This window comes from Crinia signifera, chromosome 3 (assembly GCF_055691185.1).
Source record: "Crinia signifera chromosome 3, ASM5569118v1, whole genome shotgun sequence".
NCBI lineage: Eukaryota > Metazoa > Chordata > Amphibia > Anura > Myobatrachidae > Crinia > Crinia signifera.
Window position 1 is genome coordinate 155,185,316 of NC_139219.1, and position 18,895 is coordinate 155,204,210.

The 18,895-nt window shown below is 38.5% G+C and overlaps 1 protein-coding gene across 1 annotated transcript in view; it reads left to right on the forward strand.

Annotated features, from left to right (window-relative positions):
- The window catches only part of TRDN (triadin), a 427,364-nt gene that overhangs the window by 324,697 nt on the left and 83,772 nt on the right, over positions 1-18,895 (forward strand). Inside the window, exons 30-32 of the mRNA XM_083174940.1 lie at positions 1,386-1,430; positions 3,556-3,621; positions 5,437-5,487. Coding sequence (XP_083031066.1) covers positions 1,386-1,430; positions 3,556-3,621; positions 5,437-5,487 — 162 coding nt within the window. The remainder of the gene's footprint in view (positions 1-1,385; positions 1,431-3,555; positions 3,622-5,436; positions 5,488-18,895) is intronic.

Genomic DNA, 18,895 nt, shown 5'->3' on the forward strand with positions numbered 1-18,895 from the left:
GTGCTATGTTGGAGTGTTTTCTTAGCTTATGGTGACTTAGCGGTAGTGTGTGGTGGATAATCTATATTCTGCACAATAGCACAGTGAGAAAGGCTGGCATGTAACCATTCACTGAACTACTGTAACTATCAGTACTTTGCATTAGAGATGTGCAGGTGCTGATTTACTCTGATTTACTCTGATTTCAAAGCAGGATCTCTTTGGCTATCCCAAATCACATGACAGTTGTTGACAGTTGATAGCCAATAAGATCCTGCTTTGAAATCAGAGTAAATCAGAGCCTGCACATCTCTACTTTGCATAGAACAAATACGTTTTCCAGTGCCCATTTTGAAACATTCCTCAGACCTCTACAAACAAATGAAAACCACAAAGGTCACTGCTTATGAGGTTATCTGAGAGGGGTGTCTTTAATTTGTAGGTCAATCTGCCCTACTGTCAATTTTGCCCTGATGTCATGAATTGGGTCCACTCTTCAACATTTCCAGTACATAAAATAAATTTTTAAAGCAAACTACTGTAATATCAGTAGTTTGTTAATCTAGTATTCATGGCACAGGTGTGTTTGGCTCCTGGATGTCAACCACTCAATAACAAAGTACCTTATATATGTAATCTTTCCTTGCCTTCCCTGCAGAATATGTTCTGGGTTAAAACAAAACAAAAAAGATAAAAAGTTAAATCTAAAATAAGTGCTATTGTTGCTGCAACCTACATTTTACCTTGAAACATGTAAACATTTTATATTGCTGTTCATAGAAAAACTAGTTCACTATTTGCATAACATTTTAAACTTGCAAATTAAACACTATTATTATTATTATTATTATTATTATTATTATTATTATTATTATTATTATTATTATATATGGTGCCATTGCCACAAGTACTTAACAATACATTTGAACGTCCATACATAGTATAACAAAACCAAATACAATGAATGTGGGAAATAAGTGTTGAGTGACTCATTGGGTGATATTTACTAAGATGTGAAATACACTTCAAAGGTCATGTTGCTATGGGCAACCAATCACATCCTGTCTACTATCTTCCAGAGGGTGGTAAATAAATAAGAAGTAGCTTCTGATTGGTTGCCCATAGACCTGTGAAGTGTATTTCACATCTAAGTAAATTTCACCCTTTATGGCTTGTAAAAGTAAGCAAAGAATATGTACCGTAATTTATGGCAATTTTATAGCTTTTATAAACCTACACTACTTGACTATGCTAAAATCTTTAGACCCAAGACACATATTAGCTTCAGTATATACAGATACTCCAAGTATGTCCAAACCTCTTCAAATATTCTTGCTATAAATCAGAACTTCTAACTTAAATGCAATGTACCTAATTAACAAAGAAAAACATTATCATTTGTATAGAACAAGAACCACCCAAGGTAGAAGAACAAGTGTCTCTAAAGGAAGGTAAGGAATTGTGCGGTGAAGCATTTTCTTAATGAATGTACATCATTAAAATAGGAAAAAGGCAATACCTGCAGTGTTTCTACTATGCATGATACACTTACGAAAATAAAACAAGTATTTATTTTAATTTGAGAATTGCAAATACATTTGAATTAGGACAATAAGCTAGATAACAGTGCATCTGTTTTTCTACAAGTGGATGAAGCTATTTTGCGGACTGCACCAATATGTAATTTTATTTTTATTTCAAATAAGAAAAGAGATCAATATACAATTTTTGTTAAATATTTTTATTTCAAAGATTGCAAATCACCATCATTTGCTAGGTACTGCATGCTCCTTTGTATATTTACTAAAGCATTCTTGTATTTAATCTGCAAAAGGATGCAGTTTGACTTTCAAGTGACACTAACACTTGGGAAAGCATAACAGTTCTCAGAGGTGTTGGTGAAAAAAAACATGTTCTTTCAAGGTTCTTGCAAGACGTTTCCTTTTCTGTGGAATGTACAGTATTTTCATTCTGTCTTTGCTTTCTAAAGTAGATATATTGATTAAATGCACATAGTACATTCTTAGTAGTAGTGACTAGCTTTCAGATGTAGAAAAACATATCACATGTTCAACTTGTGGCATTTAAAATTAAAATACACTACATGCTGTTACAATGTGTTGCCTTTCTACAGCTAAACTGTATATGTTAATGACAAGTACAAAATGCACCTCATTGCATTTCAGCCAATAGATTGTAATGTATGAATTGGGTATTAGTGCTGACAATTCCAGAGAAACAGTTTTGTTATGTAGTGGACAGCATTGTAGTTAGGGGGCAAAATAGTTTCTTTCCCCAACCCCATACTGTACTTTGTCATTTAATTTTGGATTGGCATTCTGTAGGGGAAGAATTTGGTGTCTAACTCAATCCTGGATGTTGTAGGGGCAAAATGGGTAAGGGAATAAAAGTGATTTAATAAAATGTAGCCTAAATAGAGATACTGTCTAAGCAATTTACCTATTTTACTTAGTTTGTACAGTTATATTATACATATATTGACATGGCTTCAACTCTGTACAAATTGGGTCAGTAATGCATAACATCTGTAGACATCAGTACTGTGAGTATTTATTTTATGTCCCATACTAATATAGATAGTCATATAGAAAAATTAACCACAAGGCTTCAGTAATCTATATGAGGAACTATGGTGCTACTGGACGCATTCCTGAGCTTGCCAACCTTGCCCAATGCTTTCCCCATGGAATAAACTTCCATATCCAGTGATAAATAGACTGATGAGCAAATATCAATCCTGATAATTAAGAAGTAGATTAATCATTTAACTTTGTAGCATTACGTGATTACTTGATGATGATTGATTTTACTATTGTATAAAACACCGAACTATGAGGAATTCATACAGGCACTCCTAATTTAATAGTTAAACAAAGATCCATTTATGTGTATATCCAATATACTGTACCTGAGTTTGATTATCGTTTTTTTTTATTCATGGTATTTAAATGTCAATTTGTCATTTGTTTGTATGGAATTATTCACAGTATTTCTTGAAATCTCCAACTGTCTAGATTAGGAAGTTATGCTATCATCAATCATTTGTTAAACATAGAAAATAGTAGTACAGTATAGTGTAAAACTGTTTTCTAAAAAAAAAACAGAAGCACAAATGTTGACATAAACAGTTTACTTCTACCATATAGTTGTGAGGCCACAGTATCAATTATAGCAATGGTTCAAGATGTTAAAGTGGGGCACACCAGCTGTCAATACCTTCTGCCCCACTCTCACACTTGGTAGTCAGTCAACTCAAAACGGGCTCCTGCACCAACATGTTTCCTTAAAGAATTGGCAGGTCCTTGAAAAATACTATTTCATGGTCGAAACTTGTTGGTGGAGGAGATGTTTTGACTAATTTGATATTTACTTTCATCTGTTGGTTTTAGATGCCTAATAACTGATGAGTTTATGGTGTTTTTTTATATAGCATCTGTATTATTCATATGATTCAATTATATATACTGTTAGTACTAACCCAAATAATACAACTGTATCCATTTTAATTGATAAAAAATGTTACTTGTTTTAAAAATAATTCTGCACATTTCATAGGAACATGTGGAACTAGTCGCATTGTCCCCGGATTGATCATAATTATGTCTGACTCCCTGACTAGTCGTAAGTATATTGATTGCCGTATAACTTTTAACATCATGTGCTTGTATTGTAACATATTAAACAATATGCATGCCATTGAATAATTGGGTGCTCACTTGTATATCTGAAACCCTTACATTTTCTGCTATCAGGGATTGGTACTGTGAGGGGATTGTAATTGCTCAGTGTATGGAATTTGGTTTTATCCCATACGCTTACATAGTCTGACCACTACATTAAAAGTCATATTAAAGTAAGACCTTCAATCATTTTAGACTGACATCCTTCCTTCATTTTTCTATGTTTAAAACACTATTTATTTTTATTAATTATTGCACTATGCATCTTTGAATGCCAGACATATTTTCCACATGTGGAATATATATCTGTGTTCAATTCTATTTTGCATAGCAGCCCCAAGTACAGCCTTAAGCTGGCCATACATCAGAATGAGCAGCTTCTGATACAGATCGTGTCAAAATTTCTCATGCAGCTTCCCAGACACATGATAGATCTTATGCATGTAATTTCACATAAGATCTATCATAAAATCTGCAACTGCTAGCATACTGGTATTTATACTGGTATTATACTGGTATTTAGCAGCATCTTCAAATCTTATGTGCAGCTCATAAAACCTGACTATTGACCTCACTACCCGTGTATCACACTGAAACACCTCAAGATTTGCACTCAAAACACCCACAATGCATCTCTCATGACCCATCGCAATCGTGCATTTGGGCCTGAAATCATTCTGATATATGGCCAGCATTAGAACACATCTACATTTTTCATATTAAACTCTCAAAGTAATCTGTCCAGTAGTTCATGGAGCACCAATGTATGTAAAGGGTTAAGTATGTGCAAAAGGTTAGGTAGTATGCTAAAGGGTAGAAGGTACTTGTGTAATATCTGGGCGCCCGATTTTTTGACCGGGTCGGAAAAATCGCGTTGATCGCATCGCATGCAACCAAATTGCATGCGATGCGATCAATGCGATTTTTCCATAGGATTCAATGTTAAATGGTCCTGTTGATACCCCCACTATCCAAGTGGGCATAGAGTTGATCTTATATAGCGTGGCGAGCGCAGCAAGCCACCGAGCCCGAAGCGCGTTGAGCGCAGCGCGCCCCACGAGGGGACGCGGAATACATTTTAAGTAATGCGCGTCCCCTCGCGGGGCTCGCTGCGCTCGCCACGCTATATAAAATCAACTCTATGCCCACTTGGATAGTGGGGGTATCAACAGGACCATTTAACATTCAATCCTATGGAAACATCGCGTCCATCGCATCGCATGCGATTTGGTTGCATGCAATGCGAATAACGCGATTTTCGCATCCATCGCATCTGATTGTATGCCTTAAGTTAAGGCATACAATCAATCGCATCGGGCGCCCAGATATTACACAAGTACCGGGTAGAGTAGCACTAAATTGCTTCCATTACATATCTTACTCAACACAAAGTAGGTAATTTGCTCAACAACTGTAGCACATCAATTTGGGCACCTGTGAGAAGATTTTGAATGATTCTGTGCACCATTATTAGACTCTATAAAATTTAAAATGTATTACTTTAGTAAGCACAGATATATTTAACAAATATTACAGTAAGTCAATATCTACTAAATATTATAAGAAACATAACTCAGTAGCAGTGTAGTAACTTAAAATATTCTGCAAATATTATTTATACATTTCTCAATTTGCATGGTTGCAAAGAATTAACTATTAGAATATGAAAGTATTATGTTCTAAAAATGATGTTCCCTAATGATTTGTGATTCCCAAGCAGAACAGATACTGATTAAGTGTTATCTATGTGTTGCAGATGGACTGTCAAAGGAACAAGAGGAAGAAGTGCTGAAGGCAGCAAGGCAAGGTACAGTACAGTGAGAATTTCAGCTTTGTCTTCTTAACAAAAAATAATTCAAAAAAATTATTCCAATCAACCCACACAGCATAAAGCTTATGCTCTAATTCATTGTATTGATAAACTGTATTGTAGTAGATGCATTCTTTATTTTTATTTTTTGCAATTGCAGAACAATTAACACATCTAAAATGAGCTTTTTCACATTTAATCTTGTCTTTATAAACATAACGTCTCTGAATCGTGATCACTTTGCAATATATATTTTTTACAAGGTACCAATCTCATATCTGTATTGTTATTCAAGATTTTACTATCACAAATTATTTTTCTAAAATATTGCACATATTTGCCATACGGTATTTGTCATGTCTGAAATATTAATGAAACACTCTAAATTAAAATTTATTATGACAAAACCAAATTTACAGTTTTATCTTTAACTGCTGGAGAACCCAAGTAAAATGTTTCAATTTCAAGTAGGTCGCATTCAAAGGTGAACACAAGTCAATGCAATTTCTGCTGCACTGCATGCACCGATCTAAATGCAGTACTGTAATTGAGATTAAGGCACCATGTGCCAGCCACAGCTGCTGTGCACATGACATTGTGATAAGGGGCTGGTTAATCAGTGATGGGAATAACATCACTGTCCAGTGCATCCACGTGATGCTCCAGGAAGACTGTAAGAGTTGCAGTGAACACATACGAGCCTCAAGATAATGTTTTAGCTGGTACTGCACTATGCAGCATTGATTCTGGTTGCATAGTGCCATTCCAGGCACTCTGTGAGGCAGAATCAGGGGTCATTGGTGTGCAGCAATGCCACCCAAAGGGCTCTGTACTTTTTGCAGTGGCACTCCTTGCACACCCTTACAGTAGTTACAGCCCTGTTTGTATGCATATCTACTCTGCCCTATCCATACACTTGGTTGCATAGAGCCATTATCTGTGTATACTTGCACCACCCCTATCCATAATTCAAACGATGCATATGAACACATGTACGTTTATGTGTATGCACAATCCTTTATACTCCGCAATTCCACGGACACTCCCTCAGTTAGATTTGTGTTTGTTGGAATGCCCTGTTGCATTCAAGTTCCATCTTCTTAGCTATAAGTAGAGATAGATCTGAAAGGCATCACTCTTACATACAGATCTTTACATTGAATTCTGCAGTGTGTACCCACCTTAAGAAATACCGTTTTTTTTTTTTTTTTGTACCTTATAGGGCTTATTAGCATAAAAATATTTAATTGACACTTTACTATATGGCTACATTTGTGTAGGCAACATTAAGGCTATTTCTGCTATAATATTAATGGTAGGAATCCTACAGTAAATAAATAAAATTAAACTGATTTAATTAACCATAGGCCTATGTGATTAATGCTTACCATTAATAAGGACACATACAGGTCAGAACTTAAATTCTGAGTGAATATTTAATCTGTCCCACTCACACCCCGCTTATTACCAGGGAAGCCATCAAGGGGGATTGTGGAGATTCCAGTCCTGGGCCCAGACAGAATGGGGCCCCAGGACTGCAGTTTATAAAGTACAATTTCTCATAAACAAAGATCACATTTCCCTTGAAGCAATGTAGAGGGAGAGTAGTGTGGAAAGTGCTGCAGAAACAGAAGGTCTCATCAGGCATTCCAGGTTTTTGAGAAAGGGAAGGGGTGCCTATTTGTTCAATCCCATAATTTCTGATGGGGCAAGGTAGCATTTTATGTTCTTGGAAATGTTGTGCTGGGTGCTTGGTACAGCCTTCACCTAGGTTTGCCCATCAATGGGGACATGTCCAGATTCAAAGATTTAGAAATTGAGATTCAGTCACATATGAGCTTGGAATTATATTGAATATGTATGAACATCAATGTGATCAAGCCGTATGATGTCAATGCTTTTCATGAATTGCTTTTTAAAGTAAACTCTTTATTTGCATTTTAATTATATTCTATTTTTCTATACTGCATTTTCTACAGTTCTGTTGCATTACAATATCAAAGGTAGAGCATTTTGTGCTGTAAACAAACATGCTCTTACTGGGACGCTATCACAAAACACTAGGTTATAGTTTGTAAACCTTGTTAATGTTCTTAAATTTTTATTATAAAACACATTCTACTCTCCTCAGAACCAGAGGCCATAAGCAATAAAATCTTTCATACATGTTTCAAAAAACTATATATATTATTTCATTTTTTTCAAGTTACTTGGTTTTCTAGTATAGTAACCATCCCCCATCCTATTTGTAATATGCATTTAGTGGAGGTTTTCCCAGTGGAGCTCACTGTTAATTGCATTCTATAACATTCAGGTACTCTCTGAAGGAGGAGAGAACTGACAAAGCGCATATACATTTGTTCACATGGAGAAAAAAGAAGACTCTTTGTGGGAAGAGTCTTCTTTTTTCTCCATGTGAACAAACATATTTGCCTCTGACTCTGGGGAGCACCTCCAACCTACTAAGTTTGAAATTTTGAAAGGGTCCTTTCTCTACAAAAGAATCCTTTTGACAAATAATTAATGACAGGATTTGGACTCAGATCGAATTATTTACTCCCCCTAAGAAACTGTTGAACTTTAAGTCAACATAGTGGAGTATCCAGTGCGGGACCCAAACATAAAAAAAAACGTATCTAAAGCGCATATACAGTAAGGAAGGGACACAGATCGCCGTAAAGTACTTGGAGCATAATACTATTTAAGATGTGAAAGCCCCCTTTTAAGTCAGCAATTACCGGCAAAGGGGCAATTTGGTGTTGCAGCAATGGGCAAACGCCAGCAATTGTACCTCAATTCGCCCACCTCATGGCCTGACCTGAGCCCAGAATTACAGATTTTATTATGCAACCCTCTTGGGCTGGAAAACATTTGTGAGTCCAGCAATGTTGTTATTGTGGCTTACTCTATAAATCAAATAATTGAATTGAGCCCACAAGTGTTGAAAATACTACAAATGAATATTTTATTGCTAGATCTACTTTTACAAGTTGTCTAAATGATTAAGAATCATCAAAAAGCTCATTTTGAGTCGCAATGCTGCTGCGGTTATGTTATCATCTTCTGCCATAGTCACATCTGTAACTTTATGCTAATGATAGTATAAACCGTTTTCTTTGTGCACACGCATGAGACTGGATGCGCAAGGGCTAAGACACCCATTTTATGTGGCTGCATTCACAACCATTGGAAGCACCATCGAAACTTGCCCCAGTCCCATGCTAGGTACAGTAATATCCATCAGAGTAAGAGCCTGATTCATAATTGATCGCTGAACTGCAGATTGCAGATGACTGCAATAGATAGCCTCTGCCCAGACAGAAAGAAACCGTCCCATGCAAATTTGCAATAGGATTGCAAATAGATCGCTATTCACTGTCCACTTGCAAATCCATACACCATTCACAAACCATCAATTGATTTTCCCATTTGTGCAAAATGTGAGTGTCTGACCCTTCCACAACTCTGCAATTGAGACAGGCTGATTGAGGCCTGCACTGACGTCACAGACCCTCTCTTAAAATGCCTGGGCATGCCTGCGATTTTTCTGACACTCTTAGAAAACAACCAGTTACCATCCACAATCATCCATAACAAACCCATAAATCATGAATATCTACATGCATTGGTTTGGCCACCTCTCACTCACCACCCAGGAATGCCCAATACATTCTAGACTCAGAGATGCTCAATCTGTCATTTTCTAAAGATTTATGGCATATTAATCACAATCCGCATCTCAATGGCCCTTATTCAGATCTGTGCGGTACGGCCCGCGTGCGGCCGTACCGCCGATGTTTTCGCTCTGCACATGCGCAGAGGTCACTCTGCGCATGTGCAGGGGAAATCGCCGCACAAAAAATTTTTACGCCGCAAAGGGGGCGTATAGGGGCGTGAGGGGCTTAATAGCCTCATTTACCTATGAATACGCCCAGCGTTTCATGGGCGTTCCCATGCAAACGCGGGGCGTATGCATGGTAATGAGGCTATGACGCCAGTGATGGGGGCGGAAAGCTGACATCGCCGGATGTCAGCTCTCAGCCCCCATACAAGCTTTCACACGGACGATTGTCCGTGTGGTCTAAGCTTGCGGGAGCTGCTGGAGCGTGCGGCCCTGCCTTCGATGGTCGCCGACCATCGAATGCAGGGGGCAGCTCCCACCATGGTGGAGGCGTACGCCCCACCATTTGCATGCGGATCGCCAGCCGTCCGCGTACGGACGGCCGTGGCGATCCGTATTGTAGGCGGGGATTGGTTTGTGCGGCCGGAGCAACGTATGCGGCTCCGGCCGCACAGACCAGAATAAGGGCCATTATGAGATGTGATAGATACAACCAAATCTGCAATGTGATAATTTAATTAATTACAGTGAAGCATCAATGATCACACTTACAGACTGAGCTTACTGCACTTTTTTTCTGAAAAATACCCTGAGATTTTGTCTACACATGAGCCTCTGACTACCACCCGAAACCTATCTCTGATTACTCTTACCTGCAGCTGGGACTGATGATCAGTGATCCAGAGGGAGCAGGGCATCTGATCCTGTGCTGTGATCCCCAGTGCTGTAAAGTGAGATGGTGCTTCATGGCATCACTTTACTGCACTGGGGGTCACAACAGATGCATCGCAATCTGATGACTGGCTACTCTCACTGGATTATCAATCACTGGTTTCTGGATACTGGTAAGAATTATTATTATTTTACTGTTCTCACACTACTTTGGTTACCCCTTTAGAAATTTTATTTAATATTTTGTACTTACTGAAATTTTTTTGGTTTTGGTATGCAATCGTTTTTATATTGTGCACAGCTAAAATCACATTGATGGGAATATGATTTATACTAAATGTAAATGATTTCACCATGTTTATTCTTCATAACTATAATCGGCTCCCTAACAGCGGATAACATAAAAATGTTGCCATTCAGAGATAAATTGAGCAACCACATAAATCAGATGGACTGCAGTCACATTGCTAATAACTAGGATGAGTGTGTATGGCAGCAAGAGATTCAATTTAAGTACAGTAACCCATTTCCAATAAAAGCGCTTTGGTGGTGATGGGACATCTACAGTACTATTCTTTTTATTTAGCACTTGTAAATAGGTTGGACATCTGCCAAACACTTTCAGCACTGTCTGCTCAGCTTCCCCGAAGCAGGAGAGATCTAATGCAACTGCTCTAACATAAAGCCTTAGAGCAATGTTGTTAATGCAATCCTTATTTCTGTTTATTCTTTGTTAGCCATGCACACCACAAATTAACATTTCATTGTCAAATTATGTACTGCTGGAAACCTTTTTACATATATTTAACAACCCTTTTTGCAAACAAATTTGCATTCAAGAAAACTATTATTTTTATGTAATAACTATTAATGCACTAGGAAGTAGTAACTAATACTGAATTAAAATCACCATGGGAATTGAGAGAGGTTCAAGTGATGGGCTACACATAAGTTTTTGTGCCTGGCGACAGTCTGAATTTCTCATAATTAATACCCACTCTGTATCACTTATTTGTATCAGCAGTAAGGGTCTAATACATGGAAGCAGGAAATCCGTATGCACTGCTAGTGTTCACATATTTGAGCAATTGTTTGCAAATCTGCATGCACTAATATTTCTAAAAACCCCTGTGATGTGTGCATTACACAGAGTGTAGGCACAAGGGTGTTGTTGCAATCAATGCAGATGGTATCAGAAAGGATGTAGGTTGTTGGTGTAATATGGGAGTGCCATGTGCATGTTAAAACAAGAGGCAGCATTCACAGATGCCCTACTGCAAGCATAGGCGGCCATAGAGAAACTGATTCTTCCATAGGTTGCCATTTTCAATAGTGTATCCAAGGCATATAAGGATGCACCAATCATTGATACAGTGTGCATGGCACTAAAGATGGGTGTATCAGTCCTTACACAACCTGCCGCACAGATGAACACGATAATACAAAGATTTATAAACTTCCTAGATGTGCCACCTAGTGGGGTACAGCTCTAGTGACACCAGATTAAACTTTCCACCAAAAGTTTGCGAATACACAGAAAAAACAAAACAGTGTCACACTAAGCGATCCCACACAGATATAAACAAATAAATTCACTACCCCTTGTATCAGATTTTCTTTAGATTAGGGGGTTCAATGTAAATCCTGAGGACAATTCTGAAACAACTCAGAAAAAAGGAGACATAGGCCCTTATTCTGATCGGTGCGGATTTTTCCGCATGCGGTCGGACCGCCGATGGTTTCCGACTGCGCATGTGCAGAGGTCACTCTGCGCATGTGCAGGCGGTTTCGCCGTACCTATTCTTTAGACGCCGCACAGGGGGCGGAGAGGGGCGTGAAGGGCTACTTAGCCTCATTACCCTATGCATACGCCCCGCGTTTCATGGGCGTTCCCATGCAAACGCAGGGCGTATGCATGGTAATGAAGCCGTGACGCATGTGTAGGGGGCGGGCATCTGACATCGCCGGATGTCAGCTGCCCGCCCCCATACATGATTTCATACGGACAAGTGTCCGTGTGGTCTAGGGTGGCGGGCGCTGGTGGAGCGTGCGGCCCTGCATTCGATGTTCGGCGACCATCGAATGCAGGGGCTGCTCCCAAGATGGAGGAGGCGTATCCCCGTCCACTTTCATGCGGACCGCCACATATCCGCGTACGGACGGAGGTGGCGATCCGTATGGAAGGCGGGGATTCGCCTGCACGGTCCTGGCCGCATATTCTGATCTGGCCGCACAGATCAGAATAAGGGCCATAGTGCAGATAGTAAAAACATCATGCAATTTTATGGTTTTGATATCCCACTCACATGTTGGGTGATATTAGAAAGGCAGAATATGGACACTAGGGCCCTGCATAGATCACTCTGATCCAGTATTGAAGTGAAGATTCAATAAGTACCTACAACTTAGAAAGTATATGATAGTGCAACATTGTATGGATAAAAAAACACAGGTTTATTACAGGTTTGCACTCACATAAAACAATTTGAAACAGGCATATAACACCACAGCGGGTGTACTGATAAAGACTGGATAAAATGGATAACAGTCAGGGATAATACATGCTGCAGGCTCATTCTCGGGGTGCCGACTCCTCCAAGACAGCTGATAGTTGGTACAGCAAGCAGAGTCCAAAGCATCTTCCGTGGGGTCCAGTAAGGTGGTGTTTTGGGCTTAAACTCATTTTCGGACCTATGGGGTCCTTCCTCAGAAGCTCACAACACCACTTATTCTCGGGGTGCCGGCTCCTCCAAGACAGCTGATAGTTGGTACAGCAAATAAAAACAATCCTCGTTTGGGTTTTCTCGAACAGGGGAGCCAGTATACAATATATGAATTCTATACCTTACATTCTTTAAGAATAAAAAAATCCGTCCTAAAATGAAAAGCACAACATATAAAAGTCCTTTTAGACACAATGCCATTTTTGCGTTCCATACACGCAAGGTGCCGGAAGCGGAAGTGACGTTTATGCATTCCATTCAGCCAGAGAAGAGGAAATCAGATGACGTCTGTGCGTTCCACTGGTGTATATGTAGCCTCTTGCGTACCAAATGTCCGGAAACCTTAATTATATTCTCTTCTTTATTGTATGGAAATTTTGTGCAGTTTGTTCTCAAAGTATTTTGTTTCATAAACGGTCAGAGTCCATCATATATAAAAAAAATAGCGTAATATCCACTTCATCTCTGCTTTTGCTAGTCTCTGGTCTAAATAATTACATTCCATCATATATAAAAAAATATATAATAAAACATGTATAAATATACAATGCAGGAATAACGAATAAATGAGTTACAACATTACTTGCATGGAGAATTCTATGAATTAATAAAAGTTAGCCATATAAATATTTAAAAAAAATCATAAAAACCACTTTAATTTGAATAATCCATTTAGACCAGGCATGTCCAACGTTGGCCCTCCAGATGTTTTGAAACTACACATCCCAGCATGCTTTGCAATAGTTTTAGCATTCTCTAATAGCAAAACTGTGGCAATGCATGCTGGGATGTGTAGTTTCATAACATCTGGAGGGCCAACGTTGGACATGCGTTTTTAATTTATATATCCACTTCATCTCTTTCGCTAGTCTCTGGTCTAAATATTTACATCTCCAAGTGGATTTCAGAGATTTCAACCCCCAAAAAGTTTTAAGTTTAGTTAGGTCACAATTGTCGAGTCCCTTTTGGAGCACATATATAACATCCAAAAGGGACTCGACATGCATACACTTTCGGCTCATTTTAAATTGAAACACAATTGTGACCCAACTAAAATTAAAACTTTTTGGGGGTTACAATCTCTGAAATCCACTTGGAGATGTAAAGATTTAAACAAGAGACTAGCGAAAGCAGAGATGAAGTGGATATAATGTTTTTTTTTATATATATGATGGACTCTGACCGTTTATGGGACAAAATACTTTGAGACCAAACTGCACAAAAATTCCATACAATAAAGAAGAGAATATAATTAAGGTTTCCGGACATTTGGTATGCAAGAGACTACATATACACCAGTGGAACGCACAGATGTCATCTGATTTCCTCTTCTCTGGCTGAATGGAATGCATAAACGTCACTTACGCTTCCGGCACCTTGCGTGTATGGAATGCAAAAATGGCAATGGGGCAGATGTATTAAGCCTGGTGAAGAGATAAACTGGTGATAAATTGGAAGGAGATAACGCACCAGCCAATCAGATCCCAACTGTCATATTTCAAACACAGCTGATTGGCTGGTGCGTTAACTCTTCCAAGTTATCTCCACTTTATCTCCAGTTTATCTCTTCTCCAGGCTTAATACATCTGCCCCATTGTGTCTAAAAGGACTTTTATATGCCGTTTTTTATTTTAGGACAGATTTTTTTATTCTTAAAGAATGTAAGGTATAGAATTCATATATTGTATACTGGCTCCCCTGTTCGAGAAAACCCGAACGGGAATTGTTTTTATTTCTGTACCAACTATCAGCTGTCTTCGAGGAGGCGGCACCCCGAGAATAAGCTTGCAGCAAGTATTATCCCTGGCTGTTATCCATTTTATCCAGTCTTCATCAGTACACCAGCTGTGGTGTTATATTCCTGTTTCAAATTGTTTTATGTGAGTGCAAACCTCTAATAAACCTGTGTTATTTTATCCATACAGTGTTGCACTATCATATACTTTCTAAGTTGTAGGTACTTATTGAATCTTCACTTCAATACTGGATCAGAGTTCTCTATGCAGGACCCTAGTGTCCATATTCTGCCTTTCTAATATTACCCAACATGTGAGTGGGATATCAAAACCATAAAATTGCATGGTGTTTTTACTATCTGCACTATGTCTCCTTTTTTCTGAGTTTTTTCACAATCGTCCTCAGGATTTACATTGAACCATCTAATCTACAGAATATCTGATACAAGGGGTAGTGAAATTATTTGTTTATATCTGTTTGGGATTGCTTAGTGTGACACTGTTTTTTTTTCTGCACAGATGAACACAATAGAAGGAGTTTGTAGGCCATTTGTAAAAACGTGCATATGGGCAAGCTCCAGTGGATGCTGCTGGTAACAGGGTTTTAAGCTCTGAAAACCATGCAGCTCATGACAAAAAGAATTATACTTACCCCAAGGTGGCTTTTGGTGGTCTTCCCTCGACATTTGGGAGAGGGCTGCTGAGAGATGTAGTTCTCCCAGTTGCTCGATCTGGGTTGGATGACACTCACACGCTTTCTTGGGTTCAAACACTCTCATACACACTCGCACACACTTTTAAAATAAATGCTGCTGTAGGAGTCTGGATTCCAATGCTGGAGAAGAAGACACCATTTCAGAAGGTGAGTCATTACAGACTAATTAAGCTACTTGGAATCTTTCAATTGCTTAATTACTGTATTGTTTGGGGCAAGGGTGGGCGGGAGGGTTTAGAGCAGGAATGTCCAAACTGTGGCCCTCCAGCTGTTGTGAAACTACACATCCCAGCATGCCTTGCTATAGTTTTAGCATTCCCTAATCACAAAACTGTGGCAAGGCATGATGGGACTTGTAGTTTCACAACAGCTGGAGGGCCATAGTTTGGACATGCCTGGTTTAGAGCAAGTCCCAAGTAATTTTTCATTAAAATAATGCTTTTTGGTGAAATCAGGCTTGCGCTGGAGAAATCACTACATCTCATTTTCTGTCATGGAATTTAATATCAAAACTCGGTGGCTGCAGGAAAACCCCCAAATAATGGGTATTATTCATCTCCCATGCTTACCTTATTGTTCCTGAAAATGTCTGTCACCCTGTTGTGTAGTGAACTGATTCACTATAATTGATTTAGATATTTAAAATTTACTTAAGACTTTGTTGAATATACCATATAATACCAATCTAAAAATAATATATTAAAGCAATACTAATACTGTTATGTGGTCACAGTTTAAATGCGATGTTGTCTGATACCATGAATCGGAGCAAAAATCATTCAAATGATCTAGTGTGCACCATCCTTTGCGCATAATCTCATCTGATGTTCTGTGCATCAGATGTGAGGACCCGGAATAATTGCATGCTGCTGAATGCAGCTGAATGCAGCCGATGAGTGATATATTGCACAGCCACATGCTATATCATTCGGTGTGTACTGGAGACCAATGTCTCTTTACATCATTTGTCCCTTACACTATGATCCGGGTCATTGTATTGTGCATCCAACCTTACTCTCTCTTATAACCCTGTGATAGGACAGTCAATTATGAATACAAATATTATAGGAAGGCTCTCAAGCAAATATCAGCTTAGAAAAGGTCAAAACAATTAATTCATTGAAATGTCAAAAGAACACTAGCTGTTAATATTTTATTAGCATACTAGCACTTATTTAGCAGATTGTCCAAAGGTCCTTCAAGTGTAATGTAAGAAAAATCCAGGTGTACAAGTCTAAAATGTGTCATTGCCGCACACAGTTTTTAGGAATTGCTGGATTATCCTCAGTTTCCGGATGCAAATGTTATACATTCAGAAGTCACTGAGATAAATTAGTAAAACGCTGCAGGAAAACTAGCTTTCAGAGTGTTGCACGCAATCTACATTAAACCTAAAGGCCAGGAGACAGCTCAGATACCAGAAGTAATTGAAAGAAGCAAGGCAGGCTTAATAATAAAAAAAAAAAAAACATAGAGGTATAGTACATATCCCTGACATACAGTATATTTTACATACTTGTCTAAAGTTAGATGTCAGAAGAGTGATTTAAACAGAGCAGTGGTATGGATGTTCTCATTTACACACTGCCATATAGTTTGCAGGATTTAACTACACACAGCCCAACAACAAACATACTATTGCTCAAGGAAAACAAGTCTTAATTTTAGAAACAATGACTTAAACATTGATTGCTGGCACATCGGTTCATTGTGACCATTGCAACTGTACATTTTCATGGTGGCTGGTCCTCTCTGCAGCTCTGGGAAAGCACGGGGAATGCAAGGGCTGCATTTTTACTTTTTCCCAGAGGCTTCTGATCTCTGCAGCAGCAAGGCAAGGAGTGCCACTAGGCTGACCAATCAGCAGTGATTAGCTGCACAGCAGGTATAATGGACATTTCTGACTAGTTGCATTAGCAGTGCAGGGGCATACACGGGACTACTCATGCTCAGAAGCGTTTCTCACTTTACTCTTCTAAGAACAGAGTTGGGGCCTTGGACCTTGGGTGTGCACCTTTGGACTCTGTAGTGACTGCATTTTCTGCAAAGCCAGTTGTTCCACCACTGTTATGTAGTGTACACATGGTGCTCTCGTTTAGTGGAAATCCAACATAAAAATATACTGTGCAGGCAAGACTATATACAGTATTACAGATCTGTAGTATATAGTCAAAATCAAATGCCTTTTGGTTGCCATGTGATTCAATCCCGATTCGATCATGATCGAATCATGATAGAATTGTAAGGCTATAGCACCGGGTATAAACACATTTAGCGTGATGTTTTCTAAAACTAGATCATCTGTAAACATGTTCCAGTGTTTTGTCTACTAAATGAGATGCTCTCCAAGGGGCCACCTAGAGTACACGTTTCCATTAACTTATAGAAACCCGACATTTTTGACTTTATAAAGAATACAGTGGAAGCTGCTGTCTCATTTTAATAGTGCCACTCATTTGCTGAAAGACTAGAAAGATACACAAAAAATGCATTGTAGTGGATAATAAGAGATCTTAGTTAAATATATTTTCCACAATTTTCTAAAGATCCTTTGATACTGGAGGGCCCTACATTGCATCATAAGAGTACCCACTCTGGGCCTTATAATTGACTACTTTAAGGCTACATGATAATAGAACATACAAATACATCTAAATTGAGAGCCTGCTCACTAGGAGTCACCCCTAGATCCTCCTTGCTGTACTACATGGACCAGCATGCTCTGCAAATGCAGGTCCCATCCAAGTTTTGATTTAATCCAAATAAAATAATTAAAGCAAACAATTGATACTATACATTGCTAAGGGTGATGTCATTATTTTTTAGAACATTAAATATCTCCATCAAGGACTATGTAAAGAAAAGTTATATTTATAGGGTACATTTACTTTTTCATAAAAAAGAAATAAAGCAATAAGTATTTGTTTAGATAGTACGGGAACCATATTTGTATTAGTAGCTGTGACTGCATTGTTATGTATATGTTTGTTACTTATACCAGTTTTGTTGGGTGGTAGCCTTTAAATATTTTCTTATATATGGAAAAAAATCATCACATAAACAGCTGTGTCACATATACTGTAGGGTTCAGGGGCACTAGGCAGGGTATCTTTTTTGGATCGGGTATGCCCGGTGGTGGCCAAGCCTCCAGGCACATTGAAATAAATAGTTATTCAATCCATTTAGAAGCCAACTAACTTTTATATAATACCATTTTTTTTGTCCTTGGCAGACAATATCTGCTTAATACAGAACAATTTTATATCTACATAAAGAAAAATGAAATGTAAAGTCAAGGTAAAGTAAGTAGGAAATCCAAGGTTACCTGACTTTTTGAAATCACAGATAACATGCACAATACAGTATGTGTGCAAATATTATAGAAAAGATATCTATTTATTATTTATTTATTAACAGTTTCTTATATAGCGCACACATATTCCGCAGCGCTTTACAGAGTATATTTGAACATTCACATCAGAGCTTACAATCTATATTCCCTTCCTTATGTACACGTACACACAGACATTCTAGGGTAAATTTTGTTGGGAGCCAATTAGCCTACCAGTATATTTTTGGATAGTGGGAGGAAACCGGAGCACCCGGAGGAAACCCACACAAGTATGGGGAGAATATACAAACTCTATACAGTTAGAGCCATGGTGGGAATCAAACCCATCACCTCAGCTAGGCAATAATATTATTTTGTTGGGCAGAG